At 41.0% G+C, this 12,948-nt stretch overlaps 1 protein-coding gene across 1 annotated transcript in view; it reads left to right on the top strand.

Moving 5' to 3' along the window:
- The window catches only part of LOC138566342 (protein SSUH2 homolog), a 274,538-nt gene that overhangs the window by 224,345 nt on the left and 37,245 nt on the right, over positions 1-12,948 (top strand). Inside the window, exon 12 of the mRNA XM_069643487.1 lies at positions 4,566-4,671. Within this exon, the coding sequence (XP_069499588.1) occupies positions 4,566-4,671 (106 nt within the window). The remainder of the gene's footprint in view (positions 1-4,565; positions 4,672-12,948) is intronic.

The following is a 12,948-nucleotide window of genomic DNA, read 5'->3' as shown; positions in this document are numbered from 1 at the left end:
CTTCAACAACCCTTAATTTTATAAATTAATTAACGTAAACTTAAAACCTACTGATAATATCACTAAAAATTCTGTAACCAACAGAATAATAAAGACTGAGATGAGGAAGAGGAGCTTAGTAATGCTGAATACTCAGCAGAATCAGAAGGAGCAGTCTAGTTTTTGGATGAAGCCGATTAGCTCAAAGCAACTTCCTTCCTGGAAAATGGAAGTTTAAAGATGGAACAGCTAAAGGTAACAGAGAGAGTTGCATATAGCTAGTTATTGTCGGGGAAGCCCATAGGCGAGCGGGGAGATAGCGAGAGAAGAAGGAATGAAGGAGCTGGTTACGTAGTGCTGTAATCGCATTAGGAAGAGAAGAGGATCCTTCCTGGTGACCACGGGAACTGAGAAGCAGTACCTACGCTGCCCGAAAAGAGAGAAGGGCTCATGAGTGAGGCGGGAACCGTGAAGGATGTGGAAGCCCTCAGTCAAAACTGGGGAGCCTGTGACATGGAGGCTGGACGCCGGGGCACTTCTGTGTGCTTGCCGTGAGAGGTCTGAAGAACGCCAAAGAAAGCTGGTGAGCCTTGGGAAGGGAAATTGGGTCGCGGGGCCCTTCGGCAGCTCCACCAAGTACCGATCACTGCCAGGTACATGAGTAGGGTGTCCCCGAGCAAGGGAGATAGGTCACTGGGACATTAAACTGGGAAAGTGAACGAAAGAGGGTGTGAGACCCAATGCTTTCACCAAAATAATACAGAATATTGGAACTGTGTGAATACAAGAAATACCAGAATAAAAACAGAACCTGGCAGGGGAGTATACCAGGTGTTCAGACATTTGACAAAGGAAGTAAATGACAGTAGGTTTGAGACACAGTTTTTTGGTGAAAACAATATATAATATTGGAACTGTGTGACAGCAAGAAATACAGGAATAAAGAGAGAATCTGGCAGGCGAGTATACCAAGTGTTTGGCTAGTCTGGGATGGACTCGCACCCAAAATATGTTACTCTGAGAAAAGAATTCCAAGGAATAGTCATGCCCTTGTGGTTTTGAATTGCAGTGTTTGTGGAAAAGACTTGGGGAAGGGAGTGGATTGTAACACCAAGAGGAGAGAGGCATCCTCTTGGGCCTTAAGGAACTTGTTTATTCTTTGGAACTTTTGTTTTTGTGGAGACACCTGGGGAAGGGAGCCATTGCCAGGAACTGTGAGCATTATCCATTTGGAACTTGTGTTGGATTGTATCTTTTTGTTGAACATGAACATTTGCGCTCTTTTCAAGCTAGAGACAATACCCTTAGCACCTTAGAGTTTGTTTTAGAATGCAAAGGCTAGGATAGTATTTCAGATACAGGACATTTTTGTTGTGGATATTCTGACACAGGACAGACCGTGAGATTTGGTTGATGCAGGGAAATACCTCCTAAATTAGGTGAAGTGAGGCATTTTTCAACCCCTTTATTGTTTAATAAAAGTCTTTAACCAAAACCATGATTCCTCTGTGTCCGCGTCTCATTCCTGGTTCCTCACAGCTGCAATGCATGCTCTTTGGAAATCATTCACCAGAATCAGTCCAGCAGGTGTATATTGCCTCCAAACACAGGAACACACAGTAGAAAGTCCTCCATCAGAACACTACTTTTTAAGCATTAAGTACAGCTTATGGCCCATGTGTCACTGTGCAGATCATCGAAGGATAAAAGCTATGTTTATTAATGTGTCAGCGCTTCGAGCCTCTGTTTACAACTGTACTGAGTATATTTTAGTTTGGCAATGGCCGCTTTTTGTTCATTTTCCCAATACACAAAATTAGTATATGTGACTCTCCTGATCTTCCGGATTTCCTGATCTTCCATTGTAGTAACTCCAGTTTACCAGCAGAAACCTTGGGAATTACTACCAACATATTTTCTCCAGAATCCTCGTGCAGACCTATGGAGTACAGAAATGGTGATTAACGCCACAGTTACTCCGCTTGTAATCTGGTGGTGAATCTGCCAGACTAATTGGCTGGAACGGTAAATGGGTTTGGTGGTATTCCTAACAGAAATACCTGCATCCTCATAATGATCCTATTGACAAGGTCAAAGCCACATACTAAATAAACAGACCGGAAGCCACTAACAGACACAGATTGTCTATCTTCAAAGCCATATATATGTTACTCAACCCATATATAACTCCATATATTCCTCACTCAACTGACAGTTGAAATCTCAGCAAACAAATCCTCTTATCGAAAACAAACCATATCAGGTAGCGTATTGACAACAAAATGCAAACAATAAATAACTTGGTATAGTGCTAGTTGACATACCCAGATATGAACTCTTCATGAGGCACACAAATGTAGGCCACACCATCATTCTTACAGACCTCAAAACCACAGAATACCAAGATTACACCCTCACATCCACAATCATAAAATTCCTTTGCAAAATGCTCACTGTTACTTTGAACATTTGTAATGCCTCCATCATTCAATGCATCTTTCTAAATGCACAGAACAAATACTCTTTATACTGAGACATCTAACCATGGACCTTGATTACTTGACCAACTACAAGCATTTGCTTGCTAAGGAAGACAGTTTAGGAAGATACGTGAGAAAGGTGTCCTCATCCTGCTGCAAGATCACATTAACAATCATCGCATTGTTCACAACTACCAGGACTAAGCTGTGTAACCAACCAGTGAGCATTCAAGTTACGTATGATGGACTCAGAGGTACTGGAGCTCATGGCCTCCCTGTCTTTTCTGATCTCTCATTTGTCTTCCATGCCATCCACTATAAAACGATACTCAAAATCCTTTCAAAATGCATGGGTAAAACACCTTCCTAAATTGGTAATATTTCCACATCTCCCTCGATACAAACTAATCCAAATGTACCCCTTCCCATCTCCCAAGGATGAATCCTCTTCCCTGTGAACTTTCTACATGAAGTCCCAATGTGGATTCCTATCCAATAATGGAATAAAAATGTAATGACATGACAAAGACACTGACCTTTATCTAAATCTCTCCGGAGACAGAATTATGTCCTAACAAAGAAAACTGCTTTGGCCTAATTCCAGCCCACCTTTCAAGTGCTTATCCAAAGTTAAATGTGGCACAGGCAATATTCATAGGCAGCAATTCAAGATATAGCCAAAGGCAAGATTGGCTCACAGAGAAGAATCTAGACAGCTTAATACTGCATCAATTTGCCAACATCAAATCTCTCATTATGGACAGCAATCCCCCTCACAGCGCCATATCCCACATGGAATTGATTCATACCAGCTCTTTCTCTCAAAAAAAACCCTACTTATCAGGCTAAGACTTCAGTACTCCATACCGTCGGCCTTTCCCACCTGGACAGTAGCCATACCCTATCATCCAAGGTAGCCCCACTGCAAAGTGTATTACACCCTGCTGTTCCTCTAATCAAATGACTAAAGAAATACAATCACATTAACCTCGACACCGATATTGCTATAGCAGGTGTCCCTTACAAGACAATGGGCCTCATTACGACCCTGGCGGAGTGGGTTTACGCCAGCGGTATTCGCGGCGGACCCTTCCGCCCTACTACGAGTTCCCGTAGCGCCATGGAGCCGTTTTCCGCCTGATTTTTCCGGGCGGAGAAATCCATGGCGCTACGGGACCTTGTTGTTAATTACGCCACCGTATTTTACGGTGGCGTAATTAACGCCTTCCCCACTCCCATTATACCCTATGGGGCAAAAATGGGAATGGGGAAGGGTAAAATGGGGATTGGGGATTTACCGCCCCGCCAAGGTCGGAATGGGGCGGTAAATCCGCCAACCCCCATGGCGGTATTGGCAGCTTTCCGCCGTGCTCCATGGTGCATATTGCACCACGATCTCCGCCAGGGTCGTAATGAGGGCCAATGTCAATTTCAAGATCTACTGCACCCACTGCAATTATCAAGGCACCTACCTAGCAGAGAAGCCAGCCATCTCGGATATAGCCAGACTAAAAACCAAGAAATACAAGAAGGAAAATGCCAGACGTAATTCTTGCTGTAATTATGCTCACATACCATCCCATCTTGCATCAAGCTCACACTACCACTCCTCTAATTCAGGAAAACATCACCTTCTCACCTACTAGCCCCCTGAATATATGTTCCTAATTGTTCCCTGTTACTCATTTATCATTACTGACTTACCTTACCTTATCTTGCCACATTCATGTACAGCACTCATTGATATCAAGCACTCTATAAAATGAAACTAAAAATACAGCACAAAGCTGCCTGTTACATATCCGAAGTGTGATTACTCTGTGTTTCGGTGTTGTGCATTTGTGTGCCTTAAATTCTGGTAGTTTTAACCAATTTAACAGTGCCCCTTCATTTCTAGAAACTTTTATGTTTGTTTCTCTTTCATGACTCATTTGGAGTAGTGTTTTAAGTGGTGTGATTACTGTTTTCTGTCATTTCAGAATGCATTGTTTTGTTGTTTTGTGACAACGTTCTTGTTATTTCTTTCTTTTGGTTTGCTTATTAGAAATCTGATTATTTCGAAGGCGACTCCCTTTAACTTTAACTTTAAACTTCTTTCTCCAATAGGGAAAACATTGTCTCAGATTTCGTGACCGACCAGAATTCTGGGTTGCCCAGTAATCGCTATAAGAAAATCACAGGAACCAACATCTTTGCTGACGAACAACCAGAGGTAACCGTATAAAAATGGTATTGAATGTTTTTTTGGCTCAACAGGGATGTTTGCATTTGTTAATCGAGCAAAACCAAATCCAGACCATTGTTTTCCAGCCCGCCAAGCCATTGCACATTGGGAAAGACCATATGTATGCGAATCAGACTTGAACCAATCCTGAGTAGCATATGTTTTTCCCCTTTTTGTAAAGGCTTGAAAGGTGAAGAACAATGGTCTGGAGGTTTTGCCCAGAGCGATGCCAGTGGTTACGATGAATTCTTAACCTTCAGCCATCACCTCTTTTCTTTTGCATTTTTTATTCCTTGAGCTAATATCTGAGTGATAATTGCAGTCCATTTTTTTTCTCGGTATCAAAATTGTTCGTAAATAGTGATGCTTTTCAGTATGTTACAGTACCAGCAACTAGTACAGTAAACTGCATCTGATATACTGTATTTGATAGCCACGTTTGCACATATCACTTTTATTTATCTGCTGAATACACCGTTGCACCTGCTGTCAACACTTTGAGTCAAATATATGTCTAACACATGCAGGACGAAACCTTTGGAGATATGATACTGTTTACTTGTAATTGACTCAGTGTGAAAGCACCCAAACATACATGCGCTGGACTGGGCCTCAAACACACTGACGAGGAGCAGACTGGGAGGGAGGCATCTTATTTATTTATTTATTTATTTATTTGTTTGTTTATTTATTTATTTTGCAATTGTAAGGCGCTTATACATTAAGTAATTTTGTTTCAAAGCGCCCACAGGGCAAAGGGGGTGAGGGGCAACAGGGGAAACAAAGGCAAATAAAATAACGCTGTTGAACACATACAGAGGTGGTCCTACTGGGCCTTGTGAAGCATTCGGATCGTGCAAGTGCAGAGGCATTCAGGTGACCATGGGTTGCTATGACATTGGTGGCTTTGGGTCTAAGTGCCTGCTTGGCCCACCCTTAATAGATTTGGGAATTAGATTCAAGCCTTTTGATTGCTTTACTCAGTGATCCTCACCATATCATATCATATCTTTATAAACAGGCTCAGCACTTCATCACTGGGTGACCCCGCAATCGAGCAGCTCACAGGTTTCTATTTACTCCATCAAGGGTATTTTGAGGGCATTAAGTAAAGAGTACAGTCAGCACTTGAGCTATGTATTTTTCTATTAGTGTGGCCATGTATTTCCTTTTTTTTTAAGGTGGGGTAGCTCTTTAATCTATTTTTTTAGTGTGGGGGAAAGTGTGAGGCATAATTGAATGCATTCAGTATTCATTGTTACTTATTATGTCATATATTTATTATGCCCTATTCTTTTTACTGCATCTCCTGTATCGGTATTAATGTATTTATCATTTCTGTTTTTAATGAGACACAGTATATTGTAAAGCTATGTCTGTGCTGTCAAAGGAAACAGTAATGCCCACAAAAACTGCTCGCCAGCCAGAAGAGTCATACTTCCATTGGGAGTAACAGTACAGGGTTGGGGGGCTGGGGAGGGTCAGGATCCTGTGACTAGGAGCAGTGCTGAAGCTGCGAAAAGATTGCAGCTGCTTTTCTTTTTCCCCCATTAGAGGACGGCATATCTCTGAATAAATGGGGAATATTTTTTTATTTTTTTTATTTATTGTTTTGGTTGAAATTAATCAACCTTTCAATATTTATGATGTACATGTTAAAACATTAAAACATAAAAAAAATAAAACGGAGAGGACATATATGTATAAGCGGCTAAACAGCTAAACTAAAACTAAATCACTGCTACATTACACATTATTTCTGTTATTACATTTGAATACATTTAACAGACCATTCACGTAGTTACACAATCATAAGTACAGTTAATCAAGCAGTTAAACAAAGACACAGTTAAGCACATCAATACCCACTCACACGAAGTGGTTAGTGAATTGGATTGGCTGCAAAACAAATAACACATAGATAGCCAAGAATTGCAGTGCTAGCCAAGAATTGTAGTACATCTATTCACAGATTCCTATTTGCAGACTATCCAGGAAATTGATGGTTGCTATCTGGAGCACTGGTTGAGTATTACCCAAGATAACGCCTCATACATCAAATTACTCAGGTATCTGCAGTGTTTACTGAAGTGGATCTGTCTTAGATGTCTCAATTCTTCACATTGTGTGAGCAGATGTTCTAAAGTTTCTGGGGTGTTGGTAAGCTTACAAAATCTACAGACATTTGCTTGCGGATCTATCAATCGGCGCCTAGCTAGAATGTCTTTAACGGGCCACAAGTTGAAGCGTAATCGCAATATTGACTGCCTATAATATGGTGAAGGCATTTTTATCAAATAAAGTGGTAATGTTTGTGACTTTTTTGGAGGAAACCTATTACCATTGCCATCTTTATATTTTGCACATCTATCACATGTGCAAATCCAGTCCATTTCATATAGCTTTCTTTTTGCTTTCTCAGGATTTGTAACCAGCAAGTCAATGCTTATATCTTTTTCACTTAGGACTTTATACAGATGATTTAGCCAATCGGCCATGAAAGTGTGTTTTGTTGAGAACATATAAGTAGATAGCGCATTTAGCACAATGTCTCTATTCGCAGATATTAAACATTTCCGAAAAAGTGAGCAGCACCTCCAATTATACAGGGCATATAGGGGCACCAAGCCGAGTTCATATTTTATCCATGAATGTGGTACACAGTTTGGAAGGTGTAATATCTTTCTCCAATACATATTTTCCCATTTATCTACTTGAGCTATGCATAATATTGGAAGAGCCTCTAGGCCATATAAAATGGTAGGTACCGCTTTTTGTTTCCAGTACATCCAAGCAGGTTTAAGCGAAAACTTACCATATCTATGCAAAATTATGTGAGTTTGACATATTGCAGTGTTCATTTTCCTTTCGATGCACTCAAATTGAATTTTCGATTTTGGAGCTCCTTCAAAACAAGTGCCTAGTTAGTTGTACATGTTGACCATCTGTAGCTGTACTGTATTTACAGACCAAGAGAATTTTCGCGTGATTATTTTTGTCAGAAGATATTGGACTATCTGTGTTTTCTCATGGTTTATTTGCAGTTCATTAATTTGTATATATTCTTGAAAAGTGGTCAGCAGCACTTGAAGGCCTATCTGTGTTTTAGAAATTATATAAGAGATGTTTTATGGGAACATTTGCAATTTTGAGTGAATCTGATCGTGCCACAGCAAAGACATCTTTCAAATCTTGGATGTGATAATTGAATACTGAGGAAGCCAAAGAGCATCCCTGTTTCAGTCCTCGAAATGTGTAGATTGGTGCCGATAAACTACCTTGTAATGACATTCTAACTCGAATAGATGTGTCTGTGTGCAGTTCTTGTGTCAAGTCAAAGATGGTATGTGGGCAATTATCTTTGCTCAGTTTCTCAAACAACTTCACTCGGGATACCGAGTCGAAGGGAGAGCGTAGGTCAACAAATGCGAAGAAGATAAATGGGGAATATTGACATGTACTGTACTAAACAAAGTACACAAACACGGAACATGCAAAGGCTGTTGGAAAGGCATCCCGTACTACATACAGATGCAATCTGCACTTATCCATGCGCCCCATTCAGTACCAGCTTCTTTAAAAAATCAGTTGAGCTGAATTTGCCCCCCTAATCTATCACTCGCCTTCCACCCACCACCCACTCACACTTGATTGAGGCCTGAGAGCTAAGCTGGGAGCAGCCCTTGAGCTCCCTGCCACTCACTCTCTATGCAGTAGGCAAATGGACAACAGGAATTTGAGCAAGGGCAGGATTCACTTGTCAGCTTCCTTAGCCAGTCTCGCACAGGCACTTAAAAGACTTGCCCACCGTTGGGCCCAATTTGTGTTCCGTTCATGTTTTATTTTGTTGCTCTTTTTCGTTGTGATACACTACTTGCTAGCCTTCTGCGAAAGGCGTCTCTATCGTTGCAATGTTAAGCTGGCATGCATAAATAGCAATAAAAACGTATTTGAAAAAAAAAGTGCAATAAAGAAATAATGCACAGAAATGTTAGCATTCGGAAGCAATGAAAGATTTTTTTGAGATCTTGAGATGGGAGCTGGGAGAAACAAATATGCCAATTGAACTACATTGGGATGAGTGACAGTTCAGTGACAAATCAATAAAATAACGGGTTGACACTTTTACTGTAAATAGGGATTGGATTGGCTGTCATTCATGGACACCAACACCTTCTACAGTATACAGTAAAACACGTACTGATCTTCATCAGATAACATAGTGAGCATGCCAATTAAATACCGATTGGCTTGCATTTAAATTGTGTATTTTAAATAATTGAATGTGCTAAACTGTTAGGGCCGCTATGCTACCTTTCCAGCTTTTATTAATTCTAATTTCTTTTTTCTTTTTTTTTTTTCACCTATTCCTCCTTTGGGTGTGATATTAGTGTGTTGATGCAATAACTTGTGGGTGATTGGAAAGTATTTCTTCCTTGTTCTTTCATTCTCTGGTGCGTTGCCACGTGACCCGCAGCACGTATGTGCTGGTGTGAGTGGCCATGCAGCGGATAACTTTTTTATTTTTTTTTATTTGTACTTGGTTTAAAAAACCTTTTACAAAAAGAGAATCATCCATTTTAACAGAGTAAAATAGAAAAAATGATCCATTTCATCACAACTTCAAAACATAAAACCAAAAAAATAAAAGAAAATAGGATATTCATAGTTACACCTTCATTAAGACATCAATAAATTGCGGAAAAATGAAAACCAAGTTAAGAGAAAGAGAAAAAACAAGAAAATAAATATTACAGGAAAAGAAACATTAATCAGAAACAATTAAAATTCCTGAAAAACAAAATTCCACATTCCAATCTAAAATATGATCAGATTCACGCAGCGGATAACTGGTAAGGCTGTTCTATTGAGCACGCCAGTTAAATACCAATTGGCTTGCACTTAAATTGTGCATATTAAAGAATTGAATGCGCTAAACTGTTAGGGCCACTTTGCTACCTTTCTAGCTTTAATTCATTGTAATTGTAATACTTCTCTGGGGAAGGGAGGCCTCGGGACATAGAAACTATCAAATTGGTTGATAAAGGACTGGCCAGATCCAACCCTGATGGGTGGCAGTTGCTGGCAAAAAAAAAACAAATACAATTCTGACAATAACTCGTCCTGGGAACATAGCCCTTGGCAGAAAGATTGAATTAGAGGCAACAAATCCATCCAAACTACCTGGAGATTTCCTGGTCCTGGTTTGCAGGAGCACTGATGCCGAATGATTCACAATAGCCAAAAATAGAAATCCCAGAAATGACCTCCCAGTCCCCGCTTCCTCGAACACACAGGGGTTCTCACACCTGATGAAAAAAGGGAGACACCCTGGAACGATGCAGACTTCATTTGTCTTCAAGAAGTATGGCTAACCAACAAACCGGTAATGGATGGTTTCGCAGTTGTTTTAAACCAGGCAGTCTCAACTGACATTTGACCATGGAAAGGTCAGGAATTCATTTTGAGGAAGTAAAGTCTATCACCCGCGGCCGTTTATCCAGCAAGCCATCTTCAAGACAAGCCAGCGTAAACAAGAAGGTTTTGGAATCCTACAGTAAACATCTGTCTTTAATTAACATCGACTAGAACCCTGTGAAGACCTGAATTAAAAAGATGGTTGATAACATTGCTGAGGCTATTGATGAAGCATATAGCCAGGAGAACACCTCAATTATCGTGTGTGGTGACCTAAACTCACTATATGGCTGAGAAGCAAAGTAAGAACCTGACGACCCACTCTCAACAGATACAGAGAGGCCAAAAATGGAACTCACTAATGAAGTCTCAGGATTTTCATCTTTTAAACAGCCGCTTTGAAAACTGAAACCACTGTAATCCAACTTGGCAGTGGGGGTCACAAACATCTGTAATTGACTTTGTCTTTGTATGAAGAGGTCAGATCCACCTAACAACCTCTTTCGAAGTAATACCAACTAAGGCGAGCAGCCATAACTTGCTTAAAATGGGTTGGTTGGGGGGCTCGGGCAGGTCTGCCCACTTAGTCTCTGTGCCAGTAGAACTCACAAACAAGAGATGCAGATTAAAGATGTCTAAGCAAGATGTAGAGAACTTGGGATCTACTCGCTTGAGGAATGCTTTGACAAGAAACCTCTCTCTGCTATAGTAGACAGCAAAATATGTCCAGCTGCTAGCCCCATATCTGGTCCAGAATTTGCGGAGCATGAGATCTAGTACAGGACATTACAATGACTATGATAAAGAGGCAGCCTTGAAAAAAGAGAATTTTAAAACAAGCCCTGATTGTGCTAAAACGGGCTCTACCTATAGCTGTCTGGGAGGATACTGAGAGATTAAAGAAAAATTCAAATAACTGGATCAGGGGCCACAAGAAACAAATGATCCAGTGAGATGAACAGAGCCCTAGAACAAAATAGTATATCTGAATCCTGGGCTATCATCAACTCAACTGGATTATTCAGGAACTCTCCACTAATAAACAGAATCGGTGAATATGCAGGAACTCTCCACTGATAAACAGAGCTGGTGAAAGAGTCTGGGTTAGTTTCTTTACGGCTCTGCTTGCTGGGCGCCACACAGTGGAGGAGATTACCTACAACCTGGCATCTCCACTATGATCAGGCCGACTTGGTTAACCTGATAAGATGATCTAAACCCTCTCGAGGTCCGGGACCATGTGGCCTTTCAAACATGACTCTTAAAGAAAATCCGGAACAATGGGCGGTGGTCCGGTACCAAATCCTGAAAAGTGCTTTGGAAACAAGACTCCTGCCAAATTCATGTAAGGGGGCTAATGTGGTCCCGATCTTCAAGAGCAGTGACAGGGTGACCAAAAAACGAATCAGAAGATCTACATTGCTTTCATCGACCTATCTAAAGCTTTCGAGGGAATCAGCAGGAAATGAATCTGGAACAAGTTGCTATTATGGAACTGCCTTGCAGACCTGGTAGACCAGCTAAAAGCATTGCATATGGACTCTTCCTGCAGAATTCGATTGAACACATCTGGCCTCCTGAGTGATAAGATCCCGATCGGCTGAGGCATCAAACAAGGATGCCCATTAGCACCAGCCCTTTTCAATATCTACATCTCAGATTTGGTAGCCTGTATAGATAATGTTAGGTGCTTCCTTCCAAAGATCAGAGGGGCAAAAATCAGCCGGCTTATATACGCAGAAAATGTGTCCCACCTCAACGCTCCTCCCATAGGCTTGCAGAGACAATTTAACCGATTAGCGGAATTTACCATCCTAAACGATCTACAGGTGAACACAGGAAAGACCAATATTCTTGTTCTGCAAAAGAGCAGAAGGAAATGGAATGAGCCATTCATTTGGTGGCTGGGGTCTAAGAAAATCGAAGTGGTTGCAGATCTCTCGTGGAGGAATTGGGGACATCTCTTGAAGAACTGCTGGCCAACCCATACAAAGTCAAGAAAAAGCTGTGGGAAAGAGACTGGATTGTGACCTGTGAAGAAGTGAACAAATTCAAACTGTTTAGCCACTTAGCAAATGAGGTAAAATCATTCAGAGATAATCCAGGTTACATAAATACATTCCCATACTGTTACTTCAGATCTCAGTTTATGACAATTAGATTCAATCTGTACCCCACAATGGAGATCATCATGGCAAGAGGGGGTCAGGTTCTGTAGGGGACTGGGAGTTTTGGAAAACATCTTCTACCTCTGCACCTGATGCCCAGCCCTAACTGAATTGAGAACATCCCACTTTGCAAAAATTGTGGAAAATGCCCCTTCCCTCTCGGCAGAAGATTGGTAGGTAATACTGCTGAGAGGAGACATAATCGCACCGACTATTGCAGCAGTAACATTTCTGGACAAATGCTTGGGGCCCAGGACCGATGAAGTAGCCGCAGCTAATAATAAGGATTGGACGACAGCAGGTGATATTCATTTTTATGAGATGTATGTTCCTTTCAGGATGATCTTTTATTTTTAGGTTCTTGCTAAAATTATTAAACCAATTTAAGCAATAACATTTTTTTCTCTGGGTGTGATAATGTGTTGTGCAATAACTTGTGGGAGATTGGCAAGTATTTCTTCCTTTTTCTTTTATTCGCCAGTGCGTTGCCACTTGACCCACAGCACTTATGTGCTGGGGCGAGCTCCCACGCAGCGGACACTGGTAAGGCTGCTCTAGTGAGCATGCCAGTTAAATACTGATCGGCTTGCATTTCAATTGTGCAGTTTAAAAATTGAATGTACTCAACTCTTAGGGCCGTTTTGCTACCTTTCTAGCTTTTATTCATTCTAATGTGAAT

This window comes from Ambystoma mexicanum, chromosome 2p (genome assembly GCF_040938575.1).
Source record: "Ambystoma mexicanum isolate Mex_15411 chromosome 2p, UKY_AmexF1_1, whole genome shotgun sequence".
NCBI classification, from domain to species: domain Eukaryota; kingdom Metazoa; phylum Chordata; class Amphibia; order Caudata; family Ambystomatidae; genus Ambystoma; species Ambystoma mexicanum.
The sequence above is the reverse complement of the archived record's forward strand: the minus strand, read 5'-3'. Positions and strand labels throughout refer to the sequence as shown.